At 37.9% G+C, this 18,353-nt stretch overlaps 2 protein-coding genes across 4 annotated transcripts in view; one reads left to right on the top strand and one right to left on the bottom strand.

Moving 5' to 3' along the window:
* Nucleotides 1–4,590: 4,590 nt before the first annotated feature.
* Nucleotides 4,591–7,874, bottom strand: LOC137171925 (uncharacterized). 3 transcript variants are annotated; one of them, XM_067576120.1, is made up of 9 exons: nt 7,717–7,874; nt 7,167–7,273; nt 6,968–7,080; nt 6,817–6,871; nt 5,707–5,808; nt 5,350–5,622; nt 5,014–5,195; nt 4,858–4,897; nt 4,591–4,774 (listed from the first exon to the last, which is right to left on the bottom strand). In XM_067576120.1, the coding sequence occupies exons 2-9, from the start codon at nt 7,251–7,253 to the stop codon at nt 4,607–4,609; spliced, it is 1,020 nt and encodes a 339-aa protein (XP_067432221.1). In that variant the 5' UTR covers nt 7,254–7,273; nt 7,717–7,874; the 3' UTR covers nt 4,591–4,606. The 3 variants fall into 3 exon arrangements, with proteins under 3 accessions (XP_067432221.1, XP_067432219.1, XP_067432220.1); XM_067576118.1 differs by having other exon boundaries at nt 4,999–5,622; XM_067576119.1 differs by having other exon boundaries at nt 5,014–5,622.
* A 1,987-nt stretch (nt 7,875–9,861) lies between these two features.
* The window catches only part of gas7b (growth arrest-specific 7b), a 67,800-nt gene continuing 59,308 nt past the window's right edge, over nt 9,862–18,353 (top strand). The window contains exon 1 of the mRNA XM_067577228.1: nt 9,862–10,353. Coding sequence (XP_067433329.1) covers nt 10,174–10,353 — 180 coding nt within the window. The 5' untranslated portion in view covers nt 9,862–10,173. The remainder of the gene's footprint in view (nt 10,354–18,353) is intronic.

Genomic DNA, 18,353 nt, shown 5'->3' with positions numbered 1-18,353 from the left:
TAGGAGTTAAAGTCTCACATGGATTTATGATGCTCATCAGCATGTCTACCATTCTTACAGCTACCCTAAGAGTTTTAATTAGATTTCTGTCAAGATCACCAGCTTTCTGCCTGAATAGATTGAAACTAAATTACATAACAAAAAAGTTAACAAATTCACAATTTTAACAGAGTTTTCCCATTCATCCACACACACACATATATATATATATATATATATATATATATATATATATATATATATATATATATATATATATATATATACAATGAATGAGTTGCATTGATCTACAGGGCATCTTATAGCTTCCGCTGAGTCAACCATGTGCTAATATACAATTTTTTATGCATTATCACAGCTGATAATGTATCTCCACAACTACAGAATAATATGCAATTTAATCTATCTATAGTCAAATATGACAAAATAATCAGGGTGGTGCAAAGTTATGTCTCCAAAACAAGATAACATACAACAATGCAAAACTAAAATAACTCTAAATAAGCAGCCTCAGTAGGACATCAAATAAAAATATTAAATATAGTCCTGAGCAGAAACATCTGATTATAAAACAGCTTGTTATGTACAGTAACTAACATTAAAGTATACTGTATGTGTATGTGGAGGGATGTTCAGAAAAAAGGTTTGGTAATTTTTTTTGTTAGATGTACTACAAACAAAAGTCAAGTGAGTCATGCCATAAAAATGAAAGTGTTACTAATACTGCTACTAGATCTTTTGTTGCAATTACATTTCAAGAAAGATAAAAGTGCAAAAGAGTGTGAACATTCACTCTTGACCTCAATAACATTAGTTATGAACTCAAGGTCCACATACTACCAATTTCTGGAGCTTTCAGCTGCAATATAATGGCAAGGACCCTGGAGACTGAATGAACACTGGAAACGAACAATATCATCTGTTAACAAAACCACTTTACTGAGAAGAGGTCAAAGGTCATCGACCAGGAGTCAGTGGATGGACCAGAAAAACATCAGAGGACATTCACATCAGAGTCTATGTTTGAACAGAGACAGACATATACAACCACCTAGTATCATATGACCAGTGTTCAACACATGATGACACCACAGTCGTCTCTATGACAACTGAGCCAGCTCCATCCGCTGAGAAAGAGCAAGAGATGCAGTTGAAATCTCTGAAAAAAATAATAAGTGGACCATGTTCTGCTCGAGGTCCGTTTGTTTTGGAGCTTTCAAACATGTCACATTGTCTTCAACAGCAGATGGAGCTGAAATGGAACTATAGATGTGTCACTGATCTGTGATATGGTCAAAAGGTCTGGAACAAATGAATAAAAAATGAATTATCAAATCCTGGTTAATTCAGCAACAAAGCTGTACTCATGTCTATGTCTTTTCTGTAGCTATGTCACTATCACTACTAAATGTGTGTTTTACTGTATCTTGCTGTACTCAGTTTACCTTAGTTTTGTCTATGTACACTGTATCTGTCCCTATCAAATAAACCATAAATAAATAAATAAGTGAGCCTTGCATAGAGATTGTTTTGTCAAGTGGTGTTTCCAAGGTCATGAATGAACCTTCAAGTTTATGACAGCTTTTGTGTCGGAGTGATCAGAACATGTAAACTATGCTGCAGTGTGCCATCAGTATATGGAATCTATCTATATCTCCAACATTGTATGAGTGAAGGATAGAAATGTGTGCTATGACACCCCACCCCACCCCCCACCTTCCCCAGTTTGACAGGATGGAGGACACAGCTGTGAAGGCCAGGCTATCGTATAGCCTTTAAGAGCGTTATGAGCGATGATCTACGACAGTAACGCCTGCAGTAGCTGACCCTTGCTGTAAAGATTCTCATGTGTGACAATGAAATTAAGTGATGTGGTCTGTATGTATTTCATATCTATTTTAGGCTCATACAAAGCATACAAAGACCTTTCACATTTTCTACTTCTCTGACAATCAGGTTACTTTTACTCATAAAAAATATAGTTAAATAGAACTCATATTTCTATATATTTCTCACTGTCCCATAGTTCTTCCCATCTGTAATGCTACAGTAACAGCAGCTAGAGGGCTCCGTTTAACAAGAGAAGAAGCATGGATGGAGGAAGAGTGGGTGAAATTTGATCTGTGTTCTATGTTATCCTATGGAGGCATAAAGAGATAATCAGCCTCTGTGACAAAGAGTCTTCATAATCAAAGACATCAAGATACCAAAGTGACAGAAGAGGCTATCACAACAATACTTTTAGAGACATTCAGTCACTTACATGCAGCTCATATTTAATTTCTCTCCTGTATATGTATAGTGTCACCACTACCATTACTGTTTAGAGTGCATTCTATTCATTTACAATCAATCCAAACCCCATTTATGATGCAAGATAACAAATCAAATAGAAATATGACTGTTTTCAATAAAGTATCTTTATCATTCAGAGTTCCTCCCAGTCGGAAAACAAACTCACAGCTTTGAAAAATGCAAGACATAAAAGTACAGTTTTTATGTACAATAGAGAAAACATTTTAGGCTTTCAAAATATCGAGGTCCCATTAGTCATTGATATCGTTGAGAGGAAATAATCATTACAGTACCGGAAAAGTAGTCCTGTGAACCTGCATGTGACTGCTCTTCCTCAATGACCGGATGTGTGTCTCAGTAAACTGAATTTGAACTGTAAGAAGTGAATGTGGAAATATACAGAGTGCAACTGAATTCAGTTTCATAAGATTCAGTTCTGAGTTTATTGGAATTCATTTCCAAACTAATACATTCAATTTCAAATTATGCTATTCAGACTCATTTCAATGCAGCTATTTAAGTTAAACAATACAAATTCAAATTATGTGATTCAAATTCAGTTTTTAATGCAATTATTCAAGTTGAGTCATTCAAATATTAATGATTCAAATTTAGTTTCTAGTGACACATACTTCTGCCCATAGAGACCACACCATTTGTCCCTGTTACACTTGGATTTCTTTCTTTCCGTACTTCTCATTTGTTTGTTTAGCCAATTTAACATCTATTTGTAGCATTGCTTTCACATGCTATCCCAGGATTTGTCTGTTTCTGGCTTTGTTTTGTTAAATTTACATCTGCATTTCTGGTTTAATCAAGACAGATAAGTATTATTGAAGTTTGGTTATTGTTTATTGATTTAAATTGTGAGTCTTTTGAGTTATAGATTAACTTGTTATGCTACAATACCTACCATGCTTCCAGGAGACAAAGGGGCAGTCACCCAATGACTTCCTGCTTTTCAGCTCTTGCTGACATCACCAGTGATGTCATGGGTTGGACCAAGTATGGGGGGATTTACTGTATTGAGTTAAATGTTTGTTTTTTGTATTTATGTTGTACTTATTTTGGCCTATGGTGAGGACTACACTGTGGATGATGTGTGTGTAAACAACGTTAACTGATACAAGCAGCATTGTCATATGCCAGCTGTTGGTATAAGGAAAAAGAAGCCCCCTGAGAGAAATATGGTTCTGCCTAGATAGATTGGAGGGCCTATTTAAGGGGAGAATTGTTGGTTTGAGAGAGAGCAGAAACCAGCGGATGTCTGTGTAGCTATGTGCACATGATCATGCCTAAGTTTTTTGAGTTGTGTTTTCCTGAGTTAATCCAGTTAAGATGAATTTGATTTGCTTATTTTCATTTCATTTCTGAGACACTTGTTTTTGGTTACACTGGTTGGAATAAATCTCTTTTTTTAATCATTGAACAAGTCTCTGAATCTGCATCTCATCTCCTTCCTCTGGCTAAGCTCCCTCAGCAGTCACGGAGTAACATTAGCATTCATTTGGTGTCATGTTTCTGGCCAACTTAAGTCCAATATTCACTCTCCTGTTTTAGTCTATGCCAACTCCTGATAAAAAATATCTGGCTCTTAAGCAGCTAAATTCTCCACTATGTTCACCACTTAATTGCTAACATTGCCTTTCTGCTGTTTGATGTTGGCAGGTGGGTTTATTATCTGAGCTTTTTCTTCTCAAAACAGCTCTGTGCTGCAGCTGCTGGGGACAATGCTGATGAGAGCTGTGAGACTGAGCAAAAACAGTAAAGTTACGGGCGTAAAACAAAACAAATGAGCTGAAAGATGTTAAAATTATCTGTGGAGGTTACAACCAGTGACCCCATTCACATTACACATAGTCATTTGTTCAGTTAGTAATATGAAAATATTGATTAGAGCACAATCAGAACTGAAATAATAAAAATAAGTTTTAACTTAAGCTAGAGCCTTCGCAGCCCTTGAGGATCTGAGGCCCTGGGGTAGTTACCTGCTTTGTCTGAGTGGTTATTCAGTTTTAGAAATGACACGTTTTTTCTTCATCCTGATGATAATACTCTGGCAAACTACATCTGCTAATGGAGGCAGTAAAATACAGTTGAAAGCTACAGAAAAAGCTGGTACTAGAGTCAAGAGTATTCTGTCAAACTAGTAGTTCCATAACTGAGGTCATTTGAATTATTACAGAAAATTTCAGTGCTTTTAGATTTACATATGATTGTCTGTCTCTTTTCTAACGTATATTTAACATAATTTTTGTGAGAATTAAATAGTAAATACACAAAAAGACACAGATGTTCCTTATACTTATTATTATAATACATAATTTATCAAATAAGTATGATTTATGGTATTGAGAATATACTGTAGAGAGAGCAGCTGGTGTGATTCACTCCTCAGTGGATACATGAATGATTTTTTTCCACATTCGACTGAAGAAGGCTCGCACTCCCTGCTTCTTCTCTTTGTCCTCATTTTGATCTGTAGAAGAGAAAACACAAGTACCAGAATAAGTATTATGTGAGTCTAGTTATGTGAAATTAGATAATTTATCCACAACTTACCAGTCCTCTCTGCAGCAGCCACACTGCACACCTCTGGAGTCTGGAAAGATCATTTATAAATCTCAAATTAAAGACATGAACAAAAAATCTTACTGTAGCACAGATATAGTTTGATTATGTTGTATTCAAATAACTAGTTACCACAGTGTTCCTCACAGAAACCAGCTGATGCAGAGCCCAGCTGTATGCAGCAGCTCGCACTCTGTCGTCCATGTCCTGGACAGCACAGACGATGCTCTCTCCAGCAGTGACGAAGCTTTCATCAAAGTCCAGCAGGTGGAAGGATTTGGAGAGGTCATCAAATCTTTTGTAAATGGCTTTGACCATGTTCCGGGCCACTGGTGTACAGATATGCAGGAGATGAGCTTTAGTGAAAGATGTAACCAGGCAGAAGCAAGAAGCTGTCGTGTCAGCCAGCTGTTTGCCAATCTCAGCACTGGCGGCCTCAGCCCTGTTTCCCAGAGTAGAGGCCAAATCGGAGTCCGTGCTCACAGTGGGATCCCAAGTCTGGGAAGGCTTGACCTCAGCAAGTGGCTCTGGCTTGTCCAGGAAGAACCTCAGAGCAGTTTCCATCACCACTGACACCAGAGGCGCAGTGGTACGCTGGAGCTTGGTGAACAGAGCTAGTTTGGAACGCCTGCTGGAGTGACAGCCAGTAAAAGAAATCAGCAGCTTGTTGGACAGGTGCCGGAGGAAGGTCTGTACATCCTTCTCCGCTTTTGGTAAGAAGATAGAAAGGAACATTTGAAGGCCCTCCAATGTGACCTTCATGTGACAGGGAGAGAAAGACGGAAGAGTGAGTGACTGCAGAATGTTAAAAGTGTAAATCAGAAAAGGTTTTGTCCTTACCCTCCTCCTGAGCTGCAGTGAAAGACGTTTCTCCTCTTCAAGTTCCTCCAGGAGCTCTTGCTCCATCTGATTCAAACATAGGCGTCTTGCTGAGGTCCAGGCCTGTACATATCAACAGATAACACTTTATGTTACATGTTTGTCATTTCCTAATCATTTCTGAGGTCTCCCGTAAATAACTATGTCATTTTGCATTAATATCAGGAGAAAATGTACCAAAGAAATGCCTTATATAACAAGTTGTAACTAATGGCTTTATTAATGGTCAATTTAGTGTCCGCACACTGTGACATCACTGTTGGGTGTGGTTACAGGTGCAACACGGTAAACGCAAAAGTTCTTATTAATGGTGTATAACGGATCTATAAAGCATTACATTACTGTCAGACAAATCTGACATTTTTGTATGTTCAGCTATGTTCACTGACTATAAGACTCTTTATGTTATGTTACCATTGGAATTTATTTGTTGGAAGTGTACCAATCAAACAGTTCCTCCATTTTCCCATAATTTGTACCAAATTACGAGTCCTTTCTGGGAACCTTCCTACTAATTTACAGCTACATAGCTCTTGGATATTATAAGACAAAATAGGAAATGTAAAATATATGAATGACATGTAATTGATAGTATATGAAATTATATATTTAAAGGCCCTATATGTAGGATTCGAAGATTTACAGCTTTGGTGCCTCCGGTGGTAATATCAGAAATGACACTGACAACAATGCATGTAAATACTGGGGGGATTAGCTCATTTTTCTACAAACAAAAACAAAAATCATTTTTAAAATGCTGTAATCACATCAACATTCTACGCATACAGTATGGCTTAAAAGTCAGACTATGTAACTTTTGCAGAGGTCATAGCACATCTATTCTGTAGTTTATGTTAGCTAATGTTAATCTGGATAAGCAACATTATTGACACAGTTTTGCTGACTTAATGACTTTTTGCTCATGTTGTTGTTACACTACTTTTTAGTATTTAATATGATCCTGTAATTGCCACTTGCTGCCACAGCGGCCGCTGTTTCATAAAAGTTACATAGTTCACTTTAACTGTAGTTTTACATACTGTATCTCTCTGTAGTCAGTGTTGTATTTACCAGCTCTGCCATGAGGAGCTTTCTTGCCTCTGTCCCTTCTGCTATTTCCTGAAACCTTAATGAGAAAAGACTTAGTTAGTTACCCATGTTGTCTACCTTTTGCAGTGACCTTTAATCTGACATATTTCTTCAAAGACCAGTTTGGACTCACTCATCCAGGAAGCTTCTTCCAGCCATTAGCCAGCTCTTCATTTCCTTCACAGATAGATAAATAGGAACTTGACACTGTTGCTTCAGGAGCATAAACTGCCTCATGAGCATCTTCTGCAAGACAGAGACACCATATATGTTATTCATATGATACCTCAATAGGAACAATGCACCTTTACATTCACATTTACAAGACTGACCTCTGCTCTGTAGTGATTTTGCTCTCTCACTGAGAATAAGGGCAGTCCCATGTGTTGAACTTGCTTCAGAATGAAGTCAGTGTCCATGTTGAACAGAGGTCAAACTCCTGAAGAAAAGCAGAAAATACTCTATAAGATATTCCATTAAAGGAGAAAGTGTCTACCATAAAATCATGATACACATTTGAATAGACTATATTGGTATTTTAAAGAGAGTGGATTATGGAAAACAAGAATAACCTAGACTTGGGATGGACGTTGCCGTTAGCGATGGTTTGATGGAAATGCATCATTTGAACAACCATTCTGAACTGTTCTTCAGTTTCATGCTGATTGCAGAAGTACTTTTTGAATAAATAATAAACAGCTTTGATTTATTTGATATTGGTGTGTAGCACTAAACCAAATACAGTTTGGTCAAACTGAACAACATTAATGGAAAAAAGTCACCAGTATATGCCAAATTGTAACAAAAAAACCTTTTTACAGGTTTGAGTTTCTGATGAAGAAAAGGTTCAAAAGAAGCAATGAAGACTGAGACTTTACTTACCTGGTACAAAGAGATAGTTGCCACGGTTTGAGTGAAAGAAAAAAAAAAGTGCTTTTAGATGGTTTTGAAAGCTGATCGTTCAGAAAGAAAAGACGGAGAATCTGAACTTGTCCCTGGGTGTGTGGAATGTACAGTTCACCATCATCTGCATCATTCTGATGCTTCTTGTCAACAAAAAGTCAAAACTAAACAAAATGATTATTATTATTCATCATGGCTTACCTTGTATTTCTTTTTCTTTCACAAAAACATCACTGAAAGGAATCTGAGAGTTCATTGAATCTGCATCGTTTGATCTATATAAATGAAATGCCCATTGATTGCAGACAAAAAGTGTGAACATGACTTAATCGTTTCAGACTCAGTATCAACAAATATATTGTTGTGGAAAATGTTTTTCTTATTGATTGGATATAATGATTTTTAACATTAACTTTTAAATACAAAGCAAGACACCAAAAAGCACTCAGTTAAAGTCAATTATGTGATTTCTCTATGATATCTGGTTATGTTTTGGTGAGTAACACTGAATGATGACCTTTGTTTGTTTACAAGAAAATGTCACAGGGTTATTTTGCATTGTTACATCTGAGGAGAATAAACTGAAATGTCTTTTATATGAGTGTGAAAGTTCATTCTTGAGACTGGAACCAGCAGTTTTGACAATGAGTTGATAATTGATTGGGAAAGTCGGCTCTTACAAAGAAAAGATTTCTAGTGAACACACTGAACCACTGTGGCGCTCTGTGAAAGTTGTGGTATAATCCAAAACAGCATTATTTGACTCAGCATTTTGCCTCATTCTAGTGGGGTTTATTGATCCCACATGGGAAGTGAAAAGAATCTGCAGTATCACAAACCTCATTACAGCCCCCTTATAAAAAAGTGATACGTGCAGACTAAGAGTAAGCAGTGATGTGTCACAGCACAAAAGAGGAACTCTCAAGCTTTGTTTGCTTTGGCCAAATGTCATGTTCAAATTCAAGCCAAACTATTGAACTGTTCCACATTTGAGATGAAAGATCAGATCCATTTTTTAATGAAAATAATAACATGCCACCAAAACTTCAACTGTTCCATAAAATGACAAAAGAGGCTTTAAAAATGTCATAGTTTGTTTATTTGACTCTTTTTGTTTTGTGTAACTAACAAGTTATTGCTATTGGTCTGTCATGGTTTATTTAACCGCCACTATTTTTTTTTTTACTTATAATAGTCATCATTAGTCATCAATACTATCACCAATTTATTACTGTAATGGACTTGCCATACGCAATAAAAGTAACACGTTCCTCTCACAAAGAGAAAGGAATGAAAAAAGATACAACTGCCCAAAAGTAAACAACATAAAAACTTATAAACCAAAAAAAGAAAAAAAAAAGAAAAACTACAACAAGACCAGACCATAAAACATCAAATGAACAAATGTTTCCACTTTAAATCATCATCATATAAAAGTGAGTGAGTGTATGAAAAAGTATCAAGGAGCTAGAGGGGAGTTGTGGATTTTGACAATCCCACCAAGTGTCAAGTCCGCCACAATAATAAAAAGACTTCCGGTTATGTATTTCAAATTAAAACTGAAAAGGAAGGGATGCATAAGAATCAAATACCACAGTGAAAATACAATATCACTGAAATTAGCTGTAATCACCCTTATTGAACAGTGTCCATCAGTTCGTCATAATAATCATTTTATAGTAACTTTGTGTACACCAAGGCAAAACGAACAAAACCACAAAATTAACTGAAAGCTCACAATGAGTGGTAGCAGTAAAAATACACTTATATTACTTCTCACAGTACTACTACCAAAGTAGACCTTCTAGATCTATGGCTGCCATCAGTGTTGTTATTGCCACTACTGAATAGTCCTTTAATAATAAAAGTAGTAGCAGCAGCTTGTGGAAGAAGTGTTATAATGTTGGTGAGTGTTAAAGTTTATTCTTTACCTTGCTTTACAACAAACAAACAAACAAACAAACAAACAAACAAACAAACAAAAAAGCCTTAAGGTCCACTTTCTGTTTTTTTTCTGGAGCTTTTCAATCACTCCTCACGGTCTTCTTCAGCACATAGTTTGCTTGGTTGTCATGGAGATAGCTTATGTGTTTACTAATAAGTGACGCTTTGTGCTTTCATTTTGAAGGCGAACTGAACCGGTTTCTTGGTCTGTGTAAGTGCGTGCAGCTTGACGCCGGTCTGACCGGAGCCTCAGAGCGAGCATGCAGGCTGGCAGGCGAGCTGCAGGAGCAGAGCGCTGAGGGCCGATCCTGAGAACCTGTTCACCAACTTCACACAAGTTTCACTCCGCTCCGCAGCGAGCTGCTGGTTCAAATCCCGGACACATAGACAACACACACTTGACTCCAAAGTTTTTGACTTTCTTCCGAGGAGCTGGGGGTCATCATCATCATCATCACTGCCTGGCTGTGTGTGTGACAAGTTGCGCTGGCGATGTCTGGATCGTACTGCAAAAGTTTGTACCCGTTCGGCGGAGAGCAGCACCAGCAGGGACTGTGCTTCGAGGCCGGGGAGATTATTAAGGTGGTCCAGGCTCTGCCCGGAGGCTGGTGGGAGGGAGAGAAGGATGGAGCCAGAGGATGGTTTCCTTCAAGCTATGTCCAGGTCCTGGAGGTAAGATTTATAGTTGTAGAAGAAATTTAATTGTTGATATTTTTGGACTTTATTCAACATGAATTATTTGGACTCTATTCAACTCTTAATTGGTTTTTAATTGGAAGTGACTTATTGACTTTTTAATAATTTTGTTCTTGTGAAAAACAAAAAAAAGTATATTTTATTCTCTTTCTTCTCTCTTTCTCTCTAACTCCCTCTCTCTCTCTCTCTCTCTCTCTCTCTCACACACACACACACACTTGAAGATAAAGACAGCATTGACAGATGCACTAATGAATAGTTTTCCCGTGCTGCTCTTATCAGATTAACTCTAACCTTCCCAGCAGTCATCTGGCTGCTTGGCTGAGCGTCTTGCACACTTCCTCATTCCACACACATTCCAGTGAAATACTCAGGTCTCCTCTCAGTGCGCCTGAATGCACAGTGCAGGCTGCTCTCCCTCCTCATGGTCAACCCCTCCCGTCCCCACCCAGCCTCCCCTCCTCCTCATGAATTCAGACACTCTGCTGCTGCTGCAACTCAGAAAATATCTCCCACTTGTTTTTCTTTTGAATTTCTTTCTTTTAATTTAGTGGATTTGGCTCTGTGATTATGATATTGGAGTAGAGTGAGTTTGTGGTTGAGTCAGTGACACCACCCAGCATTCTGAGAGTTTGTCATAATCAGTTTGTATCCAACGGGGATGGGCATGCTGCCAGCTTCTCAGCTATGGCACCAATGCTGCCATTTTTATCACTTCTTCACTCTGAATGGGAGAAGAGGATATATACAGTAACATGACTTATGACCCAGTCACACCAGAGCTGTGCCTTCTGATACTGTGCTCGTACTGATTTGAATACGATCACAAGTAACAAAAGCCTAAAGATCTGAACCCGTAGCAGCAGATAGTTGAAGAACACCATCTCTTATCTCTTCTCAGACCAGTTTAGGAATGGAATTGATGGGTGGGGCAGCAGGGAGGAGAGAGACTGTTCTTTAAGGACAGCACCAAGGTTTAAGCTTCACGTTCATCAAGCATCCGCCCTGCTGAAGTGTTAATGAGCAACATGCTTCATCTTTAGAGGGCTACTGTTCTGCAGGTTGACCTCTGACCTGTCTGGAGCCTCCATCTCCAATATGTTCAGAGATTCAAATAGTAAAGTGACAATTCATTGATGATCTGTGATTAATGACACCCTGTGGAGTTTTAGACTGCCAGCAGCACTACAGAACAATGTTTTTATGTATTGTGCACACACCCAAGAACACACATGCACGTGTGATACACACTCCAGCTGCCTGCTTCATACACAACAAGGGCTGGATAAAAAAATCTATTTTCCCAATTAATCACGATTCTTATTTGAATGATCCATGATTGATTCTTGAAATTACAGATCTTTGCATTTGTGCCTTGTGTACATGTGCACTACATGTTAGGTGTATGCAGTGTTTACTGGTTGCAAATGGTTCAGTTAGAGCTGCATGACGTGTAAAATGTCTACTTTGTGGAAACTGAGTTATTTCAATGTGCACAAAAAGCTTATCTTTAGTTGAAAAGTAACATACAGTAAGATATCTGCTATATTAGCATTAGTCTTGAGTCATGTGTGATGTGAACAGTTAAAGTCTGTGGACCTGCTGCAGTTTCGTGACTCATGTTGGTTGGACAGCATTTATTTTTCAAATATGCAAATTGATGTAGCCCTTGTTGGTGATTCTGGTCATTTATTATTCTTGCTCAACTGTTTTGCACATGTTGGCCTAAAAGATATAGATGTGTCATGTTTTAGTCGTTTTGTTTTTGCTCAAGAAAAAAATCCTTGGTCCACAGTGTGTTGACAGTTTAGTTTCTTGTAATGTGTTGCTCACTTGTTGAATGTAGTTTTTTTTCCTTCAGGATAAATTGAGGAGAGCTATATGTAATATTAGTATTGATGTGATGTAGCTGAATCAGGAATAGAATCAAATTGAATTGATTCTGGATGAAGTTGGCGGTAGACAAGTCAGCTGACAGAAAACTACCATTTTCATAATCAATTTTCAGGCAAATATGCCAGATTTTTCTAGAGCTTTTAATCACATCTCACGGTCTGCTTCATGGAGCTACACTGATGATTATTATTATAGGTAAGGTCCACTTACAGCTTGTAGAGCTAAAACAATGAGTTGAGCAGTTGTTTAGTCATTCTGGTCATTTGACAGAAAATGAAACAGCAACTATTTCCATAACAATGAATCATTTTAATGTTTCAAACAATAATTACAAACATCTTCTTCTTCCAGCTTCTCCAGTTTGAGTATTTACTGATTTTCTCTGTTTTTAAATCATTGTAAATGGAATATTTCGGGGTTTTGGACTGTTGGTCGGACATCACCTGGGGCTCTGGGAAACTGAGATTATTTTCTATGAAAATTCATTTTATGGACAAAATAGCTCATCAGTTAATCAAGAAAAGAATCCGCAGATCACTCGATAATGCCCTACTAGCTTTTTCCACAGCTATCAACTGCATTTCACAGTCTTCCTCAGTGGATGGATCTCCATGACATCTCTCCAGTTTATCTCCTGTAGGTTGGAAGCTCCGGAAAAGGCTGATAAGCGGACTTTTTCGTTTAGCTTGTTTCTGCCATTTCCAAGGTCAAGAATGACAGTTAATAGATTGGTTAAAACAGATCACAAATGAATCAATGACGAAAACACTTGTTAGTTGCAGCTCTAAAGGCAACGATAAACATAAAGGATGGTAGAGAATATATGAATTAATAGGAGCAGGCGCTGTCTGGTTTCTAAAAACACTGTCCCTCAGCTGGGTGCATGGACACTTTCTATAAAACACTGATAGAAAGCTAGATAACGGCTCAGCCCTTAAGCTAGGCTAAATTAAGGCACAACAACATGCTTATCTGATGTTCAGTCCCACTTATCACAGTTCGATTCTCCGCGCTTTCATGTGAGCCCACATTGATGGAAACTCTCTCTCAGTGTCTGTGGTCTGCAGCTCGTGTTGGATGCTCGCCTGTGTTGTGGGTTCAAATCGAGATCTAGATTCTCACCACACACCCACCTCTCCTGTCATTCCCCACTCTTCTCTGCGCTGGAGCGGAACCGCCTAAAAATAACCATTAAAGATGAGGGAGGTGACACAGTAGTGAAGTGGGGAGAGAGCCGTGGCTCGTTGATTTGTTTTTTTGGGTTGTCTCAGCTTTACCTGTTCTAGCAGGCAGACAGTGGCAGCTATGTCTCTATTGATATGTTAACAGACAAGTTTCACCTCATATACATTTGAAATGGTCAGAGGAAGTCAAGTCCTGATTTTAGATCTTACTCCTGGACTGTAGGAAAGAGTTTATCAGTATCAGTGAGACATCTGATACTGATACTTGAGAATAATACCAACCAGATAAATACTATACATTTTGTGATAAAGATATGATGTGAATAAAGGTGTTCTACATTACAGAAAACAAATCACAGATTACAGATTATCAAAGACGACCGTAATGACTGCAATCACATTTAAAACAGTAACTGTCATTGAAATATAAATGATTTTAACAAATGATGCTTAATAAAAGCACATAAAATAAAACTATATTAAGCATAATAGTTCACTTTTGACGTTTTTGACAAAATGATCTTAAATGAAATGTGATTGAAAGCTCCAGAAAATTATTAATATTAGATTAGATGAAAATTGAAGCTAAATATAAATAAAAATACAGTCAATAAAGCATTTATTGCTGCTTTTAATGGCTCTGAAATTTCTTCTTGTTTATCTGCCAATATACACACTAAATAACACTGATACGTCTGATAACCCAATATCTGTAAGTAAGTATTTTCCTGTTGGGCTGTGGTATCAGTATCAGGCTCAGTATCAGTATCAGTTGTTAATCTGGAATAAAATGATTCATCTCCTTCTACAAATAGGCTGAATAACAAATACTGAAACTGGAGTTTTCCCCCAGCTCTCCTTGAATGTGTCATCTGTGGGTTGTGAGATGTATTAAGGAGGCTGTAGGATGACACAATGACTGATGGTGAAACAAAAAGTCCCCTCTTTATTTCCTCATTCTGGTAATTTATTCAAAACAAGACAAAGATTAAGAAAGTTACGGTCACTCCTTCAGGTTGCCTCACTTATAATCTTAAAAGATCATCAACTCAAGCTGATGTGCAGTAATCGCCTAGACAAGGATTTGTATAGCTGGCATAGTTAACAAGGGAGCTCTGATGTGGCTCTGTTGTCATCTTCAGCATTGTGTCTTTGTTCTACAAACGGATCCATTCTTCCAAGCATAATGAATCATTCAGAACCTGTTGCCGCCTGGTGCATCACACCCAACTGTTTCTCAGACACCAACACTTAATGCTGCTTTAAAAGTGAGACTATGGAACTTTTGAAGGAAGAAATTACACAGTCTTCTTAAAAATTAGTCAAAGTCAAAAGCAGTAGAACACTCCCATTTCTTAGTTCAACTCAGAAGTTGTATCACTAGCTTATGGTGGCTAATGGTAGCTAACGTTAGCAAAGTTTAGACAGATCCTGCTGTTAAACTGACATAACTGAGTCACTTCTGATTGTATCACTCTTCTCTACAACCATTATAGCATTAACCACATTATTCCTCAATTGTCACGTGAGACTAAACTGTAACTTTTGCTAAACTGCTGTTCAGCAAAAGTTCTGTAGTGTCCCTTTAAAAGAGAGTTTTTGTACAACTTGTAAACTAAATCAGTGAGATGCAACTTGTTAATTAGTGAGCTTGAAAGGTCCTGGTAGGCATATTTTCCAACTTTGGACACAGCCAGACTAGCTGTTCTACATGGTTCAAGTCTTTATGCTCTGCTAAGCTAATAGCCTCCTGGCTCCACCTCTGTACTTAACACATAGACATGAGAGTGGCATTGATCTTTTCATCTCACTCTCAAAAAGAAGCGTGGTGCCTCTTTTGAGGTCATTTTTTTGAGAAAGAACACTGTGATTCTTTTTTTTTTTGATAACCCAACAGGTCCAGAGCATCATGAATCATGAAGGCTGTGAGTCATATCAGTGTTCACCTAATGAGGGAGAAATGAAAAGAAAGCACTAAGAACAAAAGTGAGTTAAAGTAGCAGCTGAAAGCCATCAACAATGACTCGGTTGCCATGAGTTTCTGTCTGATGACTCTATGATGTCACCCAGCGCAGTTCAATGGAAGATATTGTCCAAAGCAGACTTGAATGCTTTAATGTTTGAGAGCTTCTAAATGAAATGGTTCAGTCATTCAACCTGCTAGCTTTAAAATGATTTCTCAGCCCACCTGTGTTGTTCGGAACTGTCATCACTGTTTCCAGACAGAAGCTTTTTGTGACCAAGTCTGAATCTGTTATTGCTGTTACATCATTCTATGGAGTAATGTCTTACTACTGTGCGCCATCTTTCTTTGTTTTATGTTACTTAGGAGCACTTCCACTTTTACTTACGTCAAAGAGGGTGTTTTTTTGTCTTATTAGTTTCTTTTTCTTGGTTTTCATGAAATTTTGGGGACAGATTGGCCTTGGACCAAGGAACAAATGATTCCACTTAGGTATTTCCATTATTCTAGAGTTTCTGTTTTTTAGCAACAACTATGACACAAATAGAAACTTGATTCCAAACCTTGAAAGATGGCTTCCTGGGTCAATAAATAACTTCAGATTTATGTGATACAGCTGATGTCTTTGGGTGCAGTAGCAATGTTGGAGACTGGCAGAGTTCCGCACTCCCTGACTTCCATCTGGTTGCTACTTTTTACTGAATCAACAGTGGCAGGTTTCTCAAAGCCTCTTGGCATTATACAGACATTACACCCTGCATTCTGCACTGCATGACTAAATCCAAACTATGTATCAGGACTGCATTAGCTGTTGAATATAAATGCCTTCTGTAAGATGGCGTTTATGTGTTTATTAATCTCTAAGGAAGCCCATTCCTGCCGAAAAATATTATAAAATCAAGCAAAGTTAGGAATACTAAAAATACAATAAGGCAAAATTATGGGATACTCAGTTGAAATCAGTCAGAATTTGACTTTGTAAATCAAAATTGAGATACTATGTGAAAATTATACTGATATTTTAGGATAGGTATTTTAACTTCTTACTATCACAATTTTGAATCATTATAGTATCTAATAATGTTGACTTAGTTTTTTTATTTTTACATAGCATGTCTCAATTTGGATGCACCAACAGCATATTTGTTTTACTCTATTCTATATTATCTTGAAAAAAATCAGTAGATTGATAAAGGGGCAACTGTTTAGATAGTGAATAATCATCTTAAGTAATTTTTATGCAAAAAAATGACCCCAAAAGTCTCTAATGTCAACATTTGATGTTTTTATGTAGTTGTCGACTGGTCTTTGGGCTTTGGACTGTTGGTTGGACAAAACAAGCAATTTGAATATGTCAGGTTGGGCTTTGGGAAATTGTGAGGGGAATTTTCTGAGACTTAATAACCCAAACAATTAATCAATTAATTTAAAAAATGATGATGAAAATGATATTTGCAGTTTTAGCTTCCATATAAACAGAGAATTTAGATAGTCAGTGTCTTGCCCAACAACTTATGTCTCTCAATAGACACGGCATTGGCTGCTGGTGGGATAGAGAGTGACAATATGTCAAACCACCAGGCCATGCTGGGGGCCCCTGGTAAAACCAGTTTAATTCATTGAATTGGTGACACACACAGGGTTATAGTCTTCAACGACTGGACAGAGGGCAGTTATACACTCTTGTTGCTCTGGGGCTACATATGACATTCCCATAACAAATCAGGACTCCCCAATAAGTGTTGAAATATCAACACGAGCAGTTAACATGTAATAGAAGCCCTGCAGCTGGGCCTGTCAGGGGCCATTTTGGGGAAGGCTCCCCACTGACTCATATGGAGGAAATACGTTGGTGCAGTTTGCCACATAGAGTCAAGTGTGACTTTTTTCTTCCAGTTGAATTTGCTGGTAATTTGAAGTCAATTTGGTGATGACGAAATGTTGATTTTCCAAAATTTTAATACTGGCCTCACATTATTATTATAGCATCATTCTTTCTCTTCAGTGTGAATTATGGTGTGTCGTTATGTCTTTGTGTAGTCAGGGGAACTACTGTAAGCAATTTGCAACGAGCCCTAAATAATGGAGAACCACTTTGTCTCCCTAATGCTTCTCCTGGTAGAGTGTCAGCTGTGTTTATTATGAAACTGTAGAACTAAGAGTGAGTGAGTGTGTGGGGGGGTTCTAGCAGAGGTTTGGATGGTGATTTAGCCTGGCATAATCCCTGTAGTGAAAAGCCGCAGGTCAGATCACTGCTGTAGAGCCTCCAACACACAACCAGGTGCTTCCCCTGCATGCTGGAAAACTAACACCACCCCTCCTGTGCTGACGTCATACCAAAATAGTCATTTCTTGTCATGGATCATAGTCTGTGTGGGGCTGTGCAATATCAGCTGAATGACTGTGAAACACCCACTGTGATACATCAGAAAGCGCCTTATTAACCACAACCTGCTGTTTGTTTTGACACCAAAGAATAGATTTGAGTTTTTCACACTTCTGTTTTTCACACTTTTATTATTGGAGCTGTCATGAATGGCTGTTGGGGAATTTGTGGTGTGTTGCCTCAGTACATAGCAACAGATAAAGAAAAGGAGAAATGCTTGAAAAAGACTGGTGTTCTGTGGCAATTGAGTAACCTTTTAAGTTTTAAGATAATTTTGTTACCAGAGTTAGGTTGTAGAGGCCATTGGAACTATTTTAAGCCTTAATCTCTGTGGCCTGGTCTATGCCAGTGTAGCTATTTTGAGTTATAGCTTGAAAAACATTAGCAGGGTTAAAGAGTAATTACAGTTATTTTCAACGTGGGCCTCATTTTCCCAGTTTTTGCCCCATGATACCAATGGAATATGGCCAAAACCTAGTGAAATATTCCCCTGTAGTGCTGTATAAATCTTAGCTTGTAGGGATCACTGGGAAAACTAAAAAATGAT

This window comes from Thunnus thynnus, chromosome 20 (assembly GCF_963924715.1).
Source record: "Thunnus thynnus chromosome 20, fThuThy2.1, whole genome shotgun sequence".
Classification (NCBI taxonomy): domain Eukaryota; kingdom Metazoa; phylum Chordata; class Actinopteri; order Scombriformes; family Scombridae; genus Thunnus; species Thunnus thynnus.
This window is presented reverse-complemented; position numbering and strand designations above follow the sequence as displayed.